The 19,059-nt window shown below is 40.0% G+C and overlaps 1 protein-coding gene across 1 annotated transcript in view; it reads left to right on the top strand.

The window, feature by feature from the left end:
- CSMD1 (CUB and Sushi multiple domains 1) overlaps window positions 1-19,059 on the top strand; it is a gene marked incomplete at its 5' end in the record, with an annotated part of 1,188,747 nt that overhangs the window by 625,459 nt on the left and 544,229 nt on the right. The window contains one exon of the mRNA XM_081942958.1: window positions 13,324-13,518. Within this exon, the coding sequence (XP_081799084.1) occupies window positions 13,324-13,518 (195 nt within the window). The remainder of the gene's footprint in view (window positions 1-13,323; window positions 13,519-19,059) is intronic.

Here is a 19,059-nt window from a genome sequence, read left to right as displayed (position 1 = left end):
CCTTTCCTCCCTAGCCAGAAAATGCTCCATGATCTTGTCCTTCAGTTCATTTTGTTTTTGAGTTGGTTCATCAGTTGGTTCAATGGTAACTAGTTCTAGTGGTAGTGTTGTTATTTCCTCTCCGGCAGCTTCCTCTGGGAGTTCTCCTATGATTTCTTTAGTTGTGTCATGAGTATCAGTTATTTCCTCTTGTGATGTTGTTGTTGTTGTTTTGCAATTTGCCTGAATTTCCTCAAGTTCAACTTCGCTAAACACTTTATTCCGTATAATAAATCGCCTTTGATCTGCTAGTCGTTGTCCACTAACATTTGAATCTGGATATTGTTGTTTCCATAAATCATACATTCGCTTTAAATAGCCTCTTTTTTTTGGCTCTGAGTTGTAATAACAGGCCATTATGGCACGATTTTCATCTGCACTATATTTCTGTCGTTTTGTTGGCTGGTCCACTTGTAGCCCACTTGTCGACGGATGCCCAGGGACCTCAACATCCACCGCGGCCCTTGTTAACCCGCGCGACGACCGATGCGGTATAGAATTTTTATTCGTTTCTTTCACCATGTTGTATGGGTTGGCGAGTTTTTTTATGGGGTCAGGTTGCCAACCTGACCCCAACCCTCCTCCTTTCTCATCCGGGCTTGGGACCGGCAATGGCGGAGTTGTTATTATTATTATTATTATTATTATTATTATTATTATTATTATTATTATTATTCGATTGTATCACAGCGGCCAGTTGTTTCACCGGATTTGTATTAATATTACAAAATACTGGCACAAAACACACCAGACATCACACTGGTTGAGAAAAATAAGATTATAATCATAGACATCGCAATACCAGGTGATAGCAGGGTCGACGAGAAGGAAAATGAAAAAAAATTGTGAAATACCAGGACCTAAAAATTGAAATTCAACGATTATGGCACAAACCAGCAGTGGTAATTCCAGTGGTAATCGGCACACTGGGAGCTATTCCAAAAGCACTGGAATTACATTTAAAACAGTTAAAAATTGACAAAATCACCGTCAGTCAAATGCAAAAAGCTGCACTGCTTGGATCTGCACGTATATTACGAAAATATGATACGACGTCCTAGGCCCCTGGGTGGGGCCCAACTAGTAATCAATGCCAAATCTGGCAAAACAACTGGCCGCTGTGATACAATTTAATAATAATAATAATAATAATAATAATAATAATAATAATAATAATAATAATAATAATAATAATAATAATAATAATAATAATAATAATAATAATAATAAATTAGTAGTAGTAGTAATAGTAATAGTAATAGTAGTTATTCTTCTTCCCATAGGCTAACTTTTATCTATATGCTATCTGGAAATTATCATCTTTTCAATCTTGGTTCAGCTAAAAGTCCCTTAGGAGTTACCAGATATATCAAAAAAATACTTTATCTCTAATTCTGTCCTCCTTTTTGCTCTGCACAATCTTGACTTTTAAATCCGTTCTATGACATTGCAGGATGTGATCTTTCACCAGCATACCTTGTAATAAATGAAGAGGCACCATCAGGATTTCTTGTGGCCGTTGTTCAATGTCCAGCTCCTTTTCTTGATTTGTGTGTGTGTGTGTGTGTGTGTGTGTGTGTGTGTGTGTGTGTATTCATTCCCATTTTGGTGATCTCAATTTTGTCGTCTTTCACGCCTTCAAACTCTATAATATTTATGTCAAATAAAGGTGTTTTTTTATTTGTTCTCATAGTCTTGAGAATACAAAGGGAAATTCAATGGGAATTCAGAAAACACATCTCATAGTCATTTGGGAGCAACTTGTTTTCAGTTCATTGGTTTTAGGTTGGTTGTAGATTAATTGACAATCTACCGTTGGCTCTCTTTCATTTGCCTCCCTGACAATGATAGGATCTATGCTGGATTTCTTTGTATCTTTTTTTTTTTGTTATTGTTGTTTATAGCCAGTCCCTATAATTTAGCTGCAACATGTATCATGTTTTCTCTAGAGGTAGAGCTCTCGCTTCACAATCAGGAGGCTATGAGTTTGATCCTAGGTGGCTGTAGATATTTCTCTCTCTGGGCACCCTGAGAATACATCTACTGAACAAAAATCTGCATTGGCAACAGGAAGGGCATCTGGCCATTAAAACACTCTGCCAGCTCCATTCAGTTGCCCAGATTCCACCCTGCAAGGGATTATGGGGTTATTTAAAGAAGAAGATGTATCATGTTTTCTGTGCAGCAACTGTCAAAGAAGAGGGGGTGGGAAATTAAAGCACTTTAACTTCTACTATACCTGAAAGAGTACGACTCACATACATGTAATCCTCAACTAGCAACTATTTGTTTAGTGACCATTCAAAGTTTCAACAGCACTGAAACAAATGACTTATGACAGTTTTTCACATTTCTGACCATTGTAACATCCCCATAGTCAAGTGATCAAATTTTGCATGCTGGGCAACTGGTATGTATCTATGACATTTGCAGTGTCTAAGGGTCACGTGATCATCTTTTGCAGCCATTTGACAAGCAAAGTCAATGGGGAAGCCAGATTCACTTAACAACCATTTTCCTAACTTAACAACTGCAGTGATTCCCTTAACAACTGTGGCAGGAAAGATAGTAAAAATGGGGCAAAATTCACTTAGCAACTGTCTTGCTTAGCAATGGAAATGTTGGGCTCAATTGTGGTCATACCTCGAAGACAAGATAGATAAGAAGGCCGAGACAAGACAAAGCAGTTCTACGTGGCCTTACCCAAAGGACACAGATGATCATTACAGAACAGCAAAGCTCCACATTTTGAATGAAGAAAAACCCTGACTGTGCTCCTTCCCAAAGAAAACATTATTAAATGAAAATTATCTTTTCTGTCTAAATGCCAGAACCAAGTATTACCTACTTTTCCATCTGTTCAAAGAATATCAACAGCCAGAAGGGTTAGCTTTGCTCACTGCATAGAACATCGACCTGGAATGGGTAAGTGCCGAGCTTCTGCCTTTGAATTCCTACCAAGAGATGTGAGGCAACATTGGTTCCTCTGAAGGTTGGGATTAGCTTGCTGAATGTCCAAAGGGGTTCTGTAAATCCCTTGTGCTCAGTGGTGGGATTCCAAATCTTTTCCTATCGGTTATAAGAGAATGTGCTTTGCATGCACTTGTGCACCTCACACGTACAGCACTCACAGACTTCCCTCAGTGTCAGCTCTGGTGAGCTGAGCTGTTGTTTACCTCAGCTGAGGTGCGGCAATCCGCTTTCCGCATGAATCAGCTGAACTAAAAAACAAGGGAATATAGGACAGGCAGTAGTGGGGGTGGGAGGGCGGAGCCAACCAAAGGTGGTATTTGCCAGTTCTCCAAACTACTCAAAATTTCTGCTACCAGTTCAACAGAACCGGTCCAAATCGGCTGAATACCACCTCTGCTTGTGCTCTAGAAGAAGTTCTCAGTTTCTTCTGCTATATCCCTTGTATCTATAATTCTTGTGATGTGAAGAAGTTCTCAGTTTCTTATGCTGTAGGTCAGGGGTATCAAACTCGCATCGTCACGGCGTCATCACATGACATATCGTGACTTTTCTTCCCTTTGCTAAAACGGGGGTGGGGGTGGCCACTGCATGACGCATCCAACCTGCGGACCGCGAGTTTGACACCCTTGCTGTAGGTCATCATGAAATCCAAACTGTCTTCCCAAAACACCTGTTCTTCCAGTGTCTTATGCCCTACTTTCTTGATTTGCATAAGGAAAATGAAATTGCTTTCCAATGACAGGCAGAAACTTTTTGTGTGTTTTTGCTCAACTCTTATGACCAACTTCTATCTCTGGAGGACTGTACAGTGATGAAGAGAGAGGCAGAGAGGGCCCAGGAGATCGCTTGAATGAAAAGCCAACACCTGCACAGCAGTTTTATTATATCCAAGGAAAGCTTCCCAAAGCCCTCATTTGTGAACTATCACACACACACAAAAGGTGTAGGTGGGCTAAAATCCTCACAATGCAATGAAGCTAAGAATATAGATGGGGAAATTGCATGGGGTGGGACTGAAAGGGTAATTATATAGATGAAAGAACTGGAAAAGAACAGAACTCATGAACCGTAGTCCTTAAAATAATTAAAGCCAAGGCAGTGTTCTTCTTTTAAGATTACCCAGTATTTGTTCACACTGCAGCATTGGCAAAGTGGCAAAGAAGAATAAAGAGACTTAATTTTGTGATTGGGGAGGGAAAAAAAAGATCTGTAATTCTGCAAACAAAGTGTATGTTGACAATAGTTGCAAGTGTCAGAACAGTTGAACGAACGCTAATACTTCCTGGGCTATTGATGTGATAACAATTAAAATGTGTTCATTCTGCATTCCATTGTTTGTGAACAAAATAGCTGAGATGTAGGACCAGCCGTTCTACTATTATTTATGAAAAAAACTTCACCAGCTAAGATTGTTGAATGGCAGATGCACACTTGAGCTTGTAATGTTATCTGTATAACATGTAGTCCTTGACTTACAACCATTTGTTAAATGACCGCCTGAAGTTATAGCAGCAGTGGAAAAAAATGACTTATGATCTGTTTCCCTACTTACAACCATCATAGCATCACCATGGTCCATGTGATCAAAATGTTGGCCTCTTTGTAACCATCATGTATTTATAACAGTTGCACTGTTCCAGGGTCATGTGACCCCCATAGGTAACCTACCCAGTTGGCTTGTGACGAATAAAATCAATGGTAGAAACTAGAGTCACTTAATGACCATGTGATTCACTTAACAGCTGTGGCAAAAAAGGTCACAACATGGCCAAAACTCACTTAATAAATGCCTTGCTTAGCAATGGAAATGTTGGGCTCAGTTGTGGTTGTAAAGTGAGGACTACCTGTATTATGATTTTACAATGGCACTGCAGCAACCAAACAACCTCTGTAAAGTACTATTGTTTCTATTGATTATATTTCATTTCTTCTCAGCTTCATACTCTGCTTCAGAATGTTATGCCTTGGGCCTTGAAATGGCTTAGGCCATATTTGCTTGGTTGCATTGAAATTAGTTTGCATATTGTACAATCTAATCAATATGTAATGTGTAACTGCCTTATGTAATATAATGTGCCTTTTACTCTAGAGTTAGCAACCTGCTCTGAATTACAACCGGTACATCTAGTGGGAAATTTAGTCCCTTCCCCAGATCCCTAGTTTAGAGTACCCCCTATGAGTACAGAAGATTAATATATTTAACTGATCAATATTTAAGTAACCTAGAGAAGAGTTAAGCACCCCTTCCTGTATGTGGCAGTCTCAATTCTATCCTATTCCAATCTTACCTACCCTTCCCAGCTTTGTGTGCTCTACAGACTTAAAAACATGGCCATAATTCCTTGGCCCAAATGATTGCTACCCATGGCGAAAAGCACTGGACCCAGGATAGATCCTTGTGTCATTCTAGGGCAGTGTTTCCTGCTGGTGATATTCCTCAGATGAACTGATTCAGTCTCTATACCTCTAACAGCAATTCTATTTTTCCCATGGCAGACTTTGGTGGAGGTGAAAATATATTGTCCATGACTATTTATTTGGCCAGTAGCTCTCTCAAACAATAGAAGGTTAGTTTGGCATGATTTATTTGTGGCCACCTTGTCCTCATGCCTTTGGATTGTAGCATGTTTATCCAAATGCTCACAAACATGGCCCTTGATAATCTGTTTGAAGGCCACACTCAATGCAGATGTCCAGCTGACATATCTGTGGTTTCTCATGTTATCATCTTCCAGTCTTCTAGCATTTGGCCAGGATTTCTCATTATTCTTGAGGGCAGTTCTGTGATCATCTCCACTATTTCGTTCACTCTCCTGACATACTATCATCCTGCCCTGGAGACCTGGATTACCTTGAAATACAGGTAGTCCTCAACAAATGACCACAAATGAGCCCACAATGTCTGTTGCTAAGCAAGACGGTTGAATTTTGCCCCATTTTGTGACCTTTCTTGCTACAGTTCTTAAATGAATCTCTGCAGTTGTTATGTTAGTAACATGGTTGTTAAGTGAATCTTGATCATGTAACCCCCCCCCCCCCCGTTAAATACAACCATCATAGATATGAGTCACTTGTCTGAATCTTGATCACATAACAATGGGGATGCTGCAGTGGTTGTAAGTGTGAAAAACAGTCATAAGTCACTTTTTAGTGCCGTTTTAGCTTCAAACAATAAATAAATGGATGCTTGTAAATCAAGAACTACCTGTAGTTACAGTCTCTCTTAGCTCTATTTCCCTTCTGAGAGAAAACAGATGTAAAAGAGAAGTTAAGATCTCCTGTCCTCCTGTTAGCATCCAGACTTTCTCCTTTTGACATCTCCTTTGTTTTTGTCTCCTGCCCACCTAGCAGTTTGAAAACATGCAAGTGTGAGTAGATAAATAGGTACCACTTTTGTGAGACAGTAACAGTGTTCCATGTACCTTTGGCATATAGCCATGCTGGCCACATGAATACAGAAGTTGTCTTTGGACAATGCTGGCTCCCTTGGCCAAGAAACAGAGATAGGCATCGCACCCTAGAGTCAGACACAACTGACAGGGAAACCTTACTTTTTAAAAATGATTTTACCTAGTTTGGGTAATGAAACATCTGCCAAAAAAACAACAACAACCAATATCAGAGAGCTCCAAGGACCTCATCAAATATAAAGAATTTACCTGAGCAAATTAAAAGAAGAAAACCAATTAGAGAAAGTACTTGGGCCATTAAAACTAAAAGAGCAAAAGGGATATAATAGAGGAGGAGAAATACACCTTGCAGAGAAATAGAAAGGAATTCTCTGCCTCTCTTTTTTCCTGTCTCACCGGTAAGGAAGATCCCCAAGACTGTAGTGACTTCTCAGGGAGTGAATTGGTAAAAAGACTGTAAAGCAAATTAGGGGAAATATTCCAGGACATCTTCGCCGACTTGATGCCATCCACTGGAGAGTTCTTAAGGATCTCAAGTGTAAGATTATTGACCTCTAGCAAAAATATGTAACTTGTCTCTCAGGTTGGGCTCAGTGCCAAAGGACTGGATGGTAGCCAATGTGATACCAGTTTTTTTAAAAAGGGATTGTGGAGATCCAGGAAATGAGAGGCTGGATAGCTCTTTACTGCCATCCAGTGCCAGATGTTTGCAGCCAAGAGATGATAGTTGAAATGAAGCACATAGAGGAGCAAGCATTATCCAGTTACATCCAGTTTCTTTATAGAAGTGAAGTTGTTGGGATGCAGATTTGGAACAAACGAGCAAAAGCACTTCGTGGCATGCATAGTTAACTAGTTATTGAAACAAGCAGTGATGTCCACTAACTTATATTTTTCTAAGCAATCCCCATAATAAAAGGGGATTGAATACATCTATGGTCAGCTCCATAAAAGACTATTATCTTGAAATCTCAAGATTACTCCCAGGTTGGGGATGGGAGCGATGTGGTGGCCTGGAGGTGGAGTTCTCACCTCACAATCAGGAAGCTGTGAGTTCAATTCTAGGTGGCGGCAGTTACTCTCTAGGCACAGTGAGTAATTGTCTGCTGCAAACTCCACATAGGCATCAGGAAGGCCAATGTCAGCCGGATCTCCAGCATGGGTTTTCCCTTTGATGCTTGCTTGCTATCAGCTGCCATAGTAATGGGGAGGGGCAGGCATGGCATTGGGGTTAGGGAAGTGTGCTGCTGTGATGAAGGCCCATGTGAATTAAAAGGGAGGTTTGCTCTCAGGAATTACTGCGCTGCTGAATGGGGTTGTTTACGTTGAGTCAAGGCCAACCATCCTAGAACTACAGATGGACAAAAACACCTGAAGATGTGCCCCACATGACACTAGGCGGGACATGGATTGTACATGCAACCTGTGTCCCTAGGGGGAGGGATTTGAGGAAACTTTCAAGATGTAACTTTCACGCCTTTTGGTTCAGATCTTGCTTTTCTTACACTGCTATCATTTCAAACTCAGTAAAAGTACCTCTTCTCTACTTCAATGGAGTCAGGAGTTTTCTTTCTTGGGTTTTGAATGGAGACAGGGCTGCCTTTAAGCAAGGTCTGCTTTATTGACCAACCTGGAGACCTAGTCTACCGAGGGGGCTGGGCCAGTGGTGTATTAATCATTAAGCAGACTAAGCATATACTTAGGGCACCAGGGCCAAAGGGGGCACCACAAAGTTGAGAAAAAAAAACCCAATGAAGATTTGTACAGTATGTACAAAAGAGGAGAACCAAGATTTGTCAGTATTTAGGGCACCAGTGAGCCTTAAGCTGCCACTGGGCTGAGTACACAATGTCAACCCACGGGAGCGACCAGGAAGACTGGGGAGCCCTGGGTTCAACCTCCCTCCAGCCACACCACTGCTGGGAGGAGACAGAGTGGCTGGAGGAGTTGCAGCTTGAGGAGAAACCGGTCTGAGCCAGATAGTCACTGGGCGGAAGATGCATGGAAGACCTGGAGGAGCATCCCTCCCCCGGCAGTAACTGTCACCAGACACCAGTGGGGAGATGATGCCTTGCAGGAAGCTGACAAAGAGGACATTTGGCCAGTAAACACTCCAGCTCCATTCAGTCACCCCAACTCCACCCTGAATAAAGGGATTGATTACAGGAATCTTTAAAAAAGAAAAAGAAAAAAACCCTGTCGGGTTGGGGATCTGCATGTTTCCAAGTCCAGTTCGTTGGGATCTTGGAGATTGTAAATACAGAGCAATGAGTAAAACACATTATGTACTGCTTGAACTATTCATAATTTTCAAATACACAGTATTTGTTATACAGAATTCCTTTCTTATTTTGGCTTGAAATGCTATCTTAAGCACTTTTATGACATATCTCGATTAATTCAAAATTACCTTTATAATTCAGGATTTTAAAGATAAATGCTGCATCGAAGATAATAAAGAGAAAGCACCATTAAACAACTTGTTTCACAGCAGAAAATCACTGACATAAAATGCTTTCATTTCATTCATGAATACATAATTCATTCTCCTAAAGAAATTGCATGTTTAAATAAGGACAGGTGAGGTCTGTGCTTGTAATAAATCTTTAAAGTTTCTCAAAAATCTTTTTTTAAAATTATTATTTAATAAATATCAACCTACATTGCATACCCCTAAAATTCTACTGAAATTCGGTTGAGTTACATCTATTGAAATGTACTTATGTCATGAATCAGATGTGGCTTGGGTAATGAAATATTTGCCTGTGCTGCACAGCTGTATGATATGTCCATCATAATACATTTTTATTTCAAATCTGAGATTGCACAGCTGGTCCTGCATACCAACTTAAATATTTTTTCAATGTTTTCTGAAAAGCAGTTAAATAAACTAATCATGTTTGATCTTGACAGGTAATTGTATCATGTGAACAATTCTATTTTTTTGAAATTAAACCTAAAATCTCTCACGCTGTCTAGCTTTCAACTTTGTCAGATAGAGATTTTTTTCCTCTGTCAACAGCTGTGTTCATATGGGAACAATCAGTCAGGGATCAGAGTAGAATATCCATCATTTTATCACTGTCCTTTTCTTTTGTAAAGAATCTAAAAAAGAAAAGAAAAAGTATGAGAGAGATGATTTAAAGTGAGATAGTGGGTGTTGGAAGGAGATAGTTTATTATTGTTGTGGTTGGTCTCACAGTCTGCCAGTTGTTTAGAATGGATCTGGCATTTTTATCCACTTTCAAAACTTTCCCGAAGATCTGGGATAGGCAGATGTTGATGATTGATGGTGTTAAAGGTGTGGTCACAGGGGAGGAGCAGCAGCAGGAGGAACAGGAGGATTTAAAATTGCATGCCACCCAACTATCAACAATTCTGGGCAACACATAACAGACAAAGAAAATACAGTAAAATCAATAAAACAAAAGATAAAAGGTGGCAAGTGTGATGAAGTGAAGGATCTCACCCTCTTTCACCAAAGGCCCGCATGAAGAGCTCACAGCTCTTCTAAACAACAGCAGAGTGCTAGCCACCAAATCTTGGGGACATCTTTTTCCAGAGGACAGGCTGCTACAGAGAAAGCATCCTTCAGAGATACCTTCCTTAATTGAAGGAATGCAAAGTATGCCAACCTGGCAGGATTGAATAAACCAGGCAGATATTATGGCAGACAGGTGGACCTTCAAGTAACCAGACCCTATGCCATATATCCATGTTTTCTTTTCTGTAACATACATTATATAACAACTCATCTGTACATTCATAGTTGCCCTGATTCATAGATAGATGCTTTCACAGTGTCTCCCATGATGCATTGGTAAACACTCCCATCTCACTTACTCTATCAAAAGAACTTCTGGATAAATTCCCACTCTTCCTTTACTTGCATTCGAATACTTAAAAGATTGTGTTCTTAATACATGAGGAGAAAAGCATGGAGAACACCATTTGGGGAGAACAGGGAAGGAAGGAAGAATGTGGTAACAAATATGGCGCAGAGGAAGTGAGGAGAAGATTGATGGATATCCAACAAGGATAACAAGAAGGTGAAAAGGCAATGTGTAGAAAACCAGACTGGGATAGGGATACAGCTTATTGGAAATGTCCTGTAGAAAACATATAATACTGATATGAAATAATAGTTCCCATAATTAATAAGAGTAACCATTTGCAACAGTAATTTCATGCCAATATTATAGGCATGAATGCTAGAGAGATACTTTGTATACCAGTGTTTTTCAGTCTTGGCAATTTAAAGATGTGTGGACTTCAGTTTGCAGAATTCCTTCTTTAAGAAGCATGCCTCTTAAAATTGTCAAGTTTGAACAACAATGCTCCATATAGATTAAAGCTTAAGATGCAGTTATAACATGTTTTGCCCAAAGACAACATTTTTACATCTTTGGTACCTTTGTAAAAATTCATGTAATAGTTAAGAGAAAAAAGTTGTTTCATGGTATACTTGATAGAAGGCCTGGCTTCTTTAATTAATGAACTCTGCATATATTATGCTGAATGCAAAAAGCATTGGTACATTGCACTTGTACAAGCAGTAGTTGCAGAAGCAACCTTGTGATAAAAGTGCATTATGATACAGCATAATGGCATTTTTTCTTCAGATTTTTAAAATGCATTTGAAATTGTCTCTTTAGATTACACTTCCCTAATAAGATCTGAAATATAGGCAAAAGGTGCTGCCACCAGTTTCACTATATTGTGTATTTCAAGCCAATGTGTTTTTTTCCCCCAAACAATTTTATGGTTTGTTTGTACAGTGTTTTGCTAGGTATCTCTTTTCTTGTTGTAATCTCAGAAGTGAATGTGAATTTCACGTGGGATTTTGATAGGAAACCTGAAAGTGGTATTTGAAAGATTTATCGAAATATTGTTAAATCAAAATTGGCTGATCCACTTGTAATTTAAAGGTAAATCATTATTACATAGACAGCTATGCAAGTAATTGAAATCATTTGTCTGACAGTTAGGGACTACTGTGATTATGCAAATCTTGAAATGTGCATCCAGCCTTCGCTTTTATATAGAATAATGCAAAATATTGAACTTCAATTATGTAAGGATGTAACACCTCTTCTTTTCATTCATTCCAATCTTCGCAAATAAATATGTGTGTGTGTGTGTGTGTGTGTGTATGTGTGATGTCAAAGCACCCAGTGTGCCCAAATATGGGAGGGAGCATACATACATACATACATACATACATACATACATACATACATACATACATACATACATATTTGTTTTCGTAGATTTTCACGGGTATAAGTATGCAGGTCTTGGCGTATTCGGGTCTTTTCCTGTGTAAGATTGACATTATCTTGGCGACATTTCAATGAGGTCACACTCATCATCTTCAGGCTGGTGCCTTTGGCTTCGTGCTTATGTGAGCAAAGCGTGATCGGAGCTGCCATTTTTCTATAAATATAGGTGGTTGGGTGTGGAATGTTGGCTTTGTTGTTTTAAATGGATTGGTTGGCTGTGTTGTCACATCTTGATTGGTTGATGGAATTGATGTTTGGTGAGGGTGATTGGTGATGGTTTCTGTGTTGTTCTGGGTCCTCTGTCGGTTTTTGTGGCTGGGACTCGTTTATTGACTAGGACTAGTTACCAGATGTCTGGTAGGTACCTAGCAGGAGAAACTAGATACATGTGACTTTGATACACCTAAGCATTTTTGAGGAAAAATTCTTTCCTAAACCTCTGAATCTACTGTTGAGTTGTATTAACCACGTGGAAGCTGCATTTATGACTGAAGTGCTTTATATAAACCAATAAATGAGTATGCCGAACATGCATGGCCGCTTGATAGAATTTATTTGCATAGTACATAGAAATACACGGTCTGATTAATGTGCTTTGATTTTAACTATGTCAGATGATGCCACCCTTTTCCTGGGTCACTTTCCGTTCAAATCCAGATGGGTGGAGAACAAAGCTTGATCATCTGTTTCTGAATAAATAAAAACCAGTTGTTGTTAAGGCAAATCCTGCAAGATCTTTGGCTTTACAGGATTTGCCTTAATAGAAATATCATTCTCCAACCACAACCCATGATATATGAGAAAATCAGATCCACTTCTGTTGCCATATAGAACAATCATAATTACATGTAGCCATGATTGTGCTCAGATCATCATAGAAAGTCTGATAAAGAATAAAATTAACTCCTTATTTTATAATTGGGCTTATAAGATATTGTGGTCTAGCCAACAACTATAGACTTTCTTGATGTTTTTCTTTCCATATATACACACTTCCTAATCCTTCTTAGTTTGTGGATCTGAACAAGTTAGCCAAGTACTATAATCCTCTGAAGCTTCCATGTAAATAGTTCCAAATTAAACCTCTGCCTTCCCAAATCCCTATCATTTCACTATAGCTTATATGGGAGAAACGTAAATGGTTGATGGTGATTTTTGCTTCAGACTGCTCTTACTTGACATCATATGCCAGTCAATCTTCTTAGGCAATTCTGTTTGCAAACTGCTCTATTAAATGTTACATAGTAAGATAAATAGCATTGTACCCTGGCCGTATCAGATTGAAGCAAATGGCCAAACTCCAATTGATTTTTTTTTTATGGAAATGCATCAATTGTACGCATGCTGCAATACAAAGGTGATAAATTAAATAGCTGAAACAACTAAAATACTTTCTCAAGTATAAAATTAAGGAAAACTATATATTACATATTTAGATCTGGCATGAAAATTTTTGACATTTTAATTGAAATTTATTTGCTCTGAATGAAAGCAGAGAAAAGCAAAGAAAAAAGTGACTTATACAAGCAATCCTTGTCAATGAAAATTTATTGGGAACATTCTATTGTGCTAAATCACTTTCTCTCTCTCTCTCTCTCTCTCTCTTTCTTTCCTAATAGTGCTACCCAGCCATACCTGTGGCAACCCTGGGGAAATACCTAAAGGCATTCTTCATGGCACAAGATTCAATATTGGAGATAAAATCAGATATAGTTGCATTGCAGGCTATATCCTGGAAGGCCATGCTGTGCTGACATGTTTCATGAGTCCTGGAAATGGAGCATCATGGGATTTCCCCGTGCCATTTTGCAGAGGTAAGGCTTTAAAAATAGCACAAACCTTGTCGGAGATGGGAAGCAAGGACACCTGATGGCCGTGACCGGGGGGGGGGGGTTTACCAGGTTCGCCTGGTACGTCAGTTGCACCCCTTCCTGGATCGGGATGCTTTGTGCACAGTCACTCGTGCCCTCGTCCTTTCTCGCCTGGACTACTGCAATGCTCAATACATGGGGCTGCCCTTGAAGAGCACCCAGAGCTTCAGCTGGTCCAGAATGCGTCCGCGTGGGTTATCATGGGGGTACCTAGGTACTCCCATGTTACACCCCTTTTAGGCGGCCTGCACTGGTTGCCGGTTGTTTTCTGGGTGCGATTCAAGGTATTAATTATGACCTTTAAAGCGCTCCATGGCTTAGGCCCAGGGTACCTGTGAGACCACCTACTTCCACCAGTAGCCTCCCACCGTCCAATGCGATCCCACAGAGTCGCCCTCCTCAGGGTGCCATCGGCCAGACAGTGTCGGCTAGCGACCCCCAGGGGGAGAGCCTTCTCCGTGGGAGCACCTTCCCTCAGGAATGAGCTGCCCCCGGAGCTTCGCATAATCCCCGGCCTCCGGTCCTTCCGACACACCCTAAAAAGTTGGCTTTTCCAGCAAGCTGGCCTGGCCTGTTAATTTTATCTCATTTTTAAAATGTTATTGTCATATTAATTGGGTTTGTTTTTTTGGATACTTATCTAATTTCCTTTTAACTTTTGTGATATGTGTTTTTTAATGTTGTACGCCGCCCTGAGTCCTTTGGGAGAAGGGCGGCATATAAATCCAACAAAACAAACAAACAAGACATAACAAACAATGAGACTGACATTCCTTCATTGTCACTGAGCTAGCATACACTGAGCCAGGACAAATACATGCCCATATGGTGTTCCCACCATAAATGAGCACAGCTAGAACCAGGTGCTTGTGATAATCTCTGCTGAATAAAACACAAAATGTTGTGCTTTTAGAACAGATGTTCCTCTTTTTAATGGAAGTATCCCCTTCCCAATCTAAACCAACTCATTTATACGGGAATCAATTCCAATTTTGAACAGTTATGGGTGTTCAGCATAAGGAAATTAGATGAAAATATAGCATAAATTGAGTTGGAAGAACAGGCAACAGGAAAAGGAACAAAACAGAGAAGAGTTTGGAAGTTGTATTTGATATGGCCAGCTATGAGACCAATGATTGATCCTTTCACTGGGAAAACAGTATTCATGGCCCTGATAATAAGCTGGCATGCATTCTGTATTGTTCTGCAGTGGTTCTCATTTGAATCCCAAATTATCTTCAAGGAGCTGAATCTTTTTGTCAGAATGGTTTGCAATGACCTTAAGGAATACAAACATTTCAGAAAATGCAACACAATAATATATAATTGTTTGACTAGATAAGAGAAAGACAATTCAGCTTCCTGTTTCTCCAAATTTCCCCATCATCCTCAGAGGTAGAAATAGGTGAGCACTAATGCAAGAGAAGGCTACTTATGTGTCACAAGAGAGTCTTTATGGAGTCCAATAGTGTCTTACTGGAAAAAAATGACCAGCCATCCCAATGGTATTCCACATAAATACTTTGATTTCCTTCACATGGCCGCTGGCTTTGCACATATAGATACCCCAGTCCTAAGCACTGAGTTCCTAAAATGCAGAGCAAATGGCTTTACTATTTTCTCTTTCCAGATGGTCAGTAGGGAAGTACCTAAAGCAACATCTGCCTGGTAATCATGCATGGACAGTCCTCGAGATGCTGAAGGTGGCACATGTAACGCTACAGAACTGCATTTGTTGCCAGTTTGTTTCTGTGTCCAATACAAAGTGCTGATTGGTACCTTTAAAGCCCTTCATAGCATGAAACCAGGATATCTGGGGTACCATCTTGCCCCAATGGGATTGGTTTGCCCTACTTGCACTTGCAGAAGAGGCCTTCTTTGGACTCCCATTAGCCAAGGAAATTTAGTTAGTTAGTGAGGTCAAGGAGAAGAGCCTTCTCTGCCATGGCCCCTGTCCTTTGGAACATTTTGCCTCTAGAGATGAGAGTTGCCTCTACCCTTCTGACTTTTGGAAGGACCTTAAAACCTGGCTCTGTTGGTTGACTAGGGACCCCGATGAGGCCATGCTACGCTGGAGGTGGTTGATTGAGTGGTAGACAAAACTCCATGTCCTGACTATCTGTACTAATGCTTTAACCTTTTATTTCACCATTTGCCAATCTTAATTTTAATGTTTTTAATGTTTTGATATTTAGGCCCTGACTCACTTGAGTCAGTGAGACAAGCAGCATATCACTTTGGCAAACAGATACACAAACCATCCATCTTCCTTTTTTCCCCCCTGTTGTGATTATTTTTCATAGTGAGAATTTATGAATATATAGTTCATTTTTCATAGTGAGAATATATGGGCGTTGCAGCGGTGGGATTCACTAACCTTCCCTACCCGTTCGCAAATGTGAGCACACATGCGCATCTGCACATGTGCAATGTACATACATACATACATACATACATACATACATACATACATACATACATACATACATACATACATACATACATACATACATACATATATATATATATATATATATATATATATATATATATATATATATATATATATATAATTTTCTGAGTGGATATGGTGAGCGTCAGAGATCGGTTCCTATCGGCTCAGACCAGTTTTGCCGAGAAGGTAGTAACTCGGCCAGACACGCACCCGAACCGGTTCTATGCTCGGTGCTGCCATCTTGATTTTCTGTTCTGCACACCCGCAGAACAATCGTCATTGGAAAAATGTAGGTTTCCCCCCTTTTCTAATGTTGTGTGGATGCACAGACCTTTTAAGGTTCAAATGCTTATGCACAAAAAAATTTGCACACCAAACGGTTAGTAATGCTGGCAGGAATCCACCTGGTGAGCATATATGTTTTTGTGGAAAAATATGAGGTTAGACTGAAAACAGTGTAAATTGTTTCATTTCATTTAAAGGCAACTCTTGTCTAGTGTACTTCCTTGTGCTGTGGGTAATAGACTATTGCACTTTTCTGCTGATTTTGCTGACTGGTAAGAATCAAGATAATTTTATGAAGATTAGAAAATTGCTTAGAAAAAAAAATCATCAGTTTGCTTAATACTTTGGAAGGAGTTCTTCCTGTGAAGCACTTGACTGAATTTATATAGAATTTGCAAGACAGAAATTTGCAAGAAATAAAATATCAAATCTGAGAAAAGCTATTTCCAAAACTCTTGGCTCTCAGAAGTTTCCCTACTATAAGTATTGAGTATGTGTATCTGTGTTTAAAAGAGAGAAAAAGAGAACCAGTGAGACTGCACTTGTCTAACAGTCCAGGTTAATAAAACTGACTATTTGATTAATACTATTTCTAGATTCACACATTGAAGCATAAACTAAACACACACATTGGTTAAAACTATACTTGACACATTTGTGGCTCTAATTATCATGCAAAATGAAGGTGTGCCATCAAAGGATTCTGAATCTCTAACATATACAAGTAAAACATATACAAGTAAAAAAAGAGGGGGGGGAAACTCTATCAGGTTAGCAGATATATATTTGCTTTTGTGTCAACCCCCCCCCTCCATCATTCCTTATTCATGTTCTTTTATGTGAGTTTTAACAGCACACCCCTCTCTAGGGCGTTCATAGTCTATGTTACACAGTCCATTATTACTTACTATCAGGGGTGAAATTCTACCAGTGTGGACTGGTTCAGGTGAACTGGTAGCTCCGACTATCAGCTGGAGCGAACCGGTTCACTCTGACTTTCAGCTAGGTCTGCCTGCCCACCAGCCCTTGCACTATACTCACCTATATGCCCTTTTCTGAAGCCCAACTGATAGGCGCAGCAGAGGTGATTGCTGCGCCTCAGCTGATTTTCTCCCCAGCAGTAATGCGGAAGGTGATTTCTCTGTAAACTGCGCACACACACACACACACATACACACACACACACACTGAACTGGTAGGATCCCACTCCTGCTTACTATACTTATTCATACAACCAAATCTCCAGAATTTAAACTGATCTCCCTGCTAAAATTAGACTGAAAAAAAATTGTAATTTGTCTCCTTTATCATGTTCTCAGAGAATTTAAGGCGACCTTTCATTTTAAAGGGAAATTATTTGGGGAATCATTTTTCAGATAAACAAATATATAATCAACTTTGATTAAACTATTCCCTAATAGGGTGTGGGAATGCAAGAAACGGCTGGACTCATAGATCATATAAACCTAACCAACTGGTCTGTTTGCTTCAGTTTTAATATAACTATGTAAACTGATATATTGAATTATTGTTTATAAACCACGTGTTATGGTTTAGAACACGTTTTCAATCTAATCAATTTAACTATATTGTGAGGGCCCAAGAACCAAGGGTGACAAAGAGTTACTCAAGAGTTCTTTCCTTTCTTGTTCTTCACTTATAGATACAAATCAACTATATACATAACTACAGAAAAACTCTGGGAATCGCTAGGGAGAACCCTTTTCCAGACTTCCGAAGCTCCCCTTTCTCTTTGCCCTCTGGAAAGCAGCACCTTCAGGGGCGGTATTCACTTACCTTCCCTACTGGTTCAAAAATGTGAGCGTGCTCAGCCTCCCACACATGCGCTTTGGCTTGATAACATGCCTAAATGGGAGGTCATAGAACTGGGACAGGTGGCAGGGGGAGGGGCAGCCCCCCCCCCCCGGTGATTTCCACTATCGGTTTGGGAGAACCCATCTGAACTGGCAGAATACCACTTCTAAGTACCCCCCTCCTGGGAATCCAGACTACATTCTACCATAATGTTCAACAATATGTTGCTCCTCGTGTTGGTGACAAATCAGCCGCCAACTATTGCTTGGTGTTCCTGAATTTCCATTTCAATTTTCAGTTTCCTAGGCAGGCTAACAAATCACTGTAAACTGAATTTGGCTGTTTCTCCCTTTGCCAGCAATGGGTGAATTGTTTATGCCACTCTGTATTGGCGGTGGCTTGCTTCTACTATTCTTCACGGAGATATTTGTATCTTTTGAGAGTTGTACAAAGGTAGGAGGGAAAACAGGGCAGTTTTCTTCCTCCCTAATTTGCAGCTATTTGGTGGCTATGTTGTCATAGTAGCACCACTATTCTAGGTCACTTATCAATAACAAACTCAGTATATTTTTTATCCCTTCACATACATAATTTGTGTTCTGACCCAGCTTCCCAAACACAACAAACCTTCTGAAGTTAACTCAAAGATTCTTTTATTAGAAATCCTGGCAGCCACTGCAGCCCCGGCAAAAAAAATTATATTTCACTGCAGGCTAACAAGTCCGGCCGGCTGAAAGATGAATAATTGTCTGCCACATCTATTTATCTCCGCCCCCTGCCTTTTATCCCCAGAGCTAGGGTGGGACTTTGCTAGCAAAGGTGGCTCTTCCGTCGCATGGATCAGCCCACAGATTTCCACTGCTCTCCTCTCTTCTGCCTTCTGTGCATCTGTGCATCAGGCCCTGGACCCAACTGTTCCTCCTCTTCCT

The sequence above is a fragment of the Natrix helvetica genome (assembly GCF_964273705.1).
Source record: "Natrix helvetica genome assembly, chromosome: 2".
NCBI classification, from domain to species: Eukaryota; Metazoa; Chordata; class Lepidosauria; order Squamata; family Natricidae; genus Natrix; species Natrix helvetica.
The sequence above is the reverse complement of the archived record's forward strand: the minus strand, read 5'-3'. Positions and strand labels throughout refer to the sequence as shown.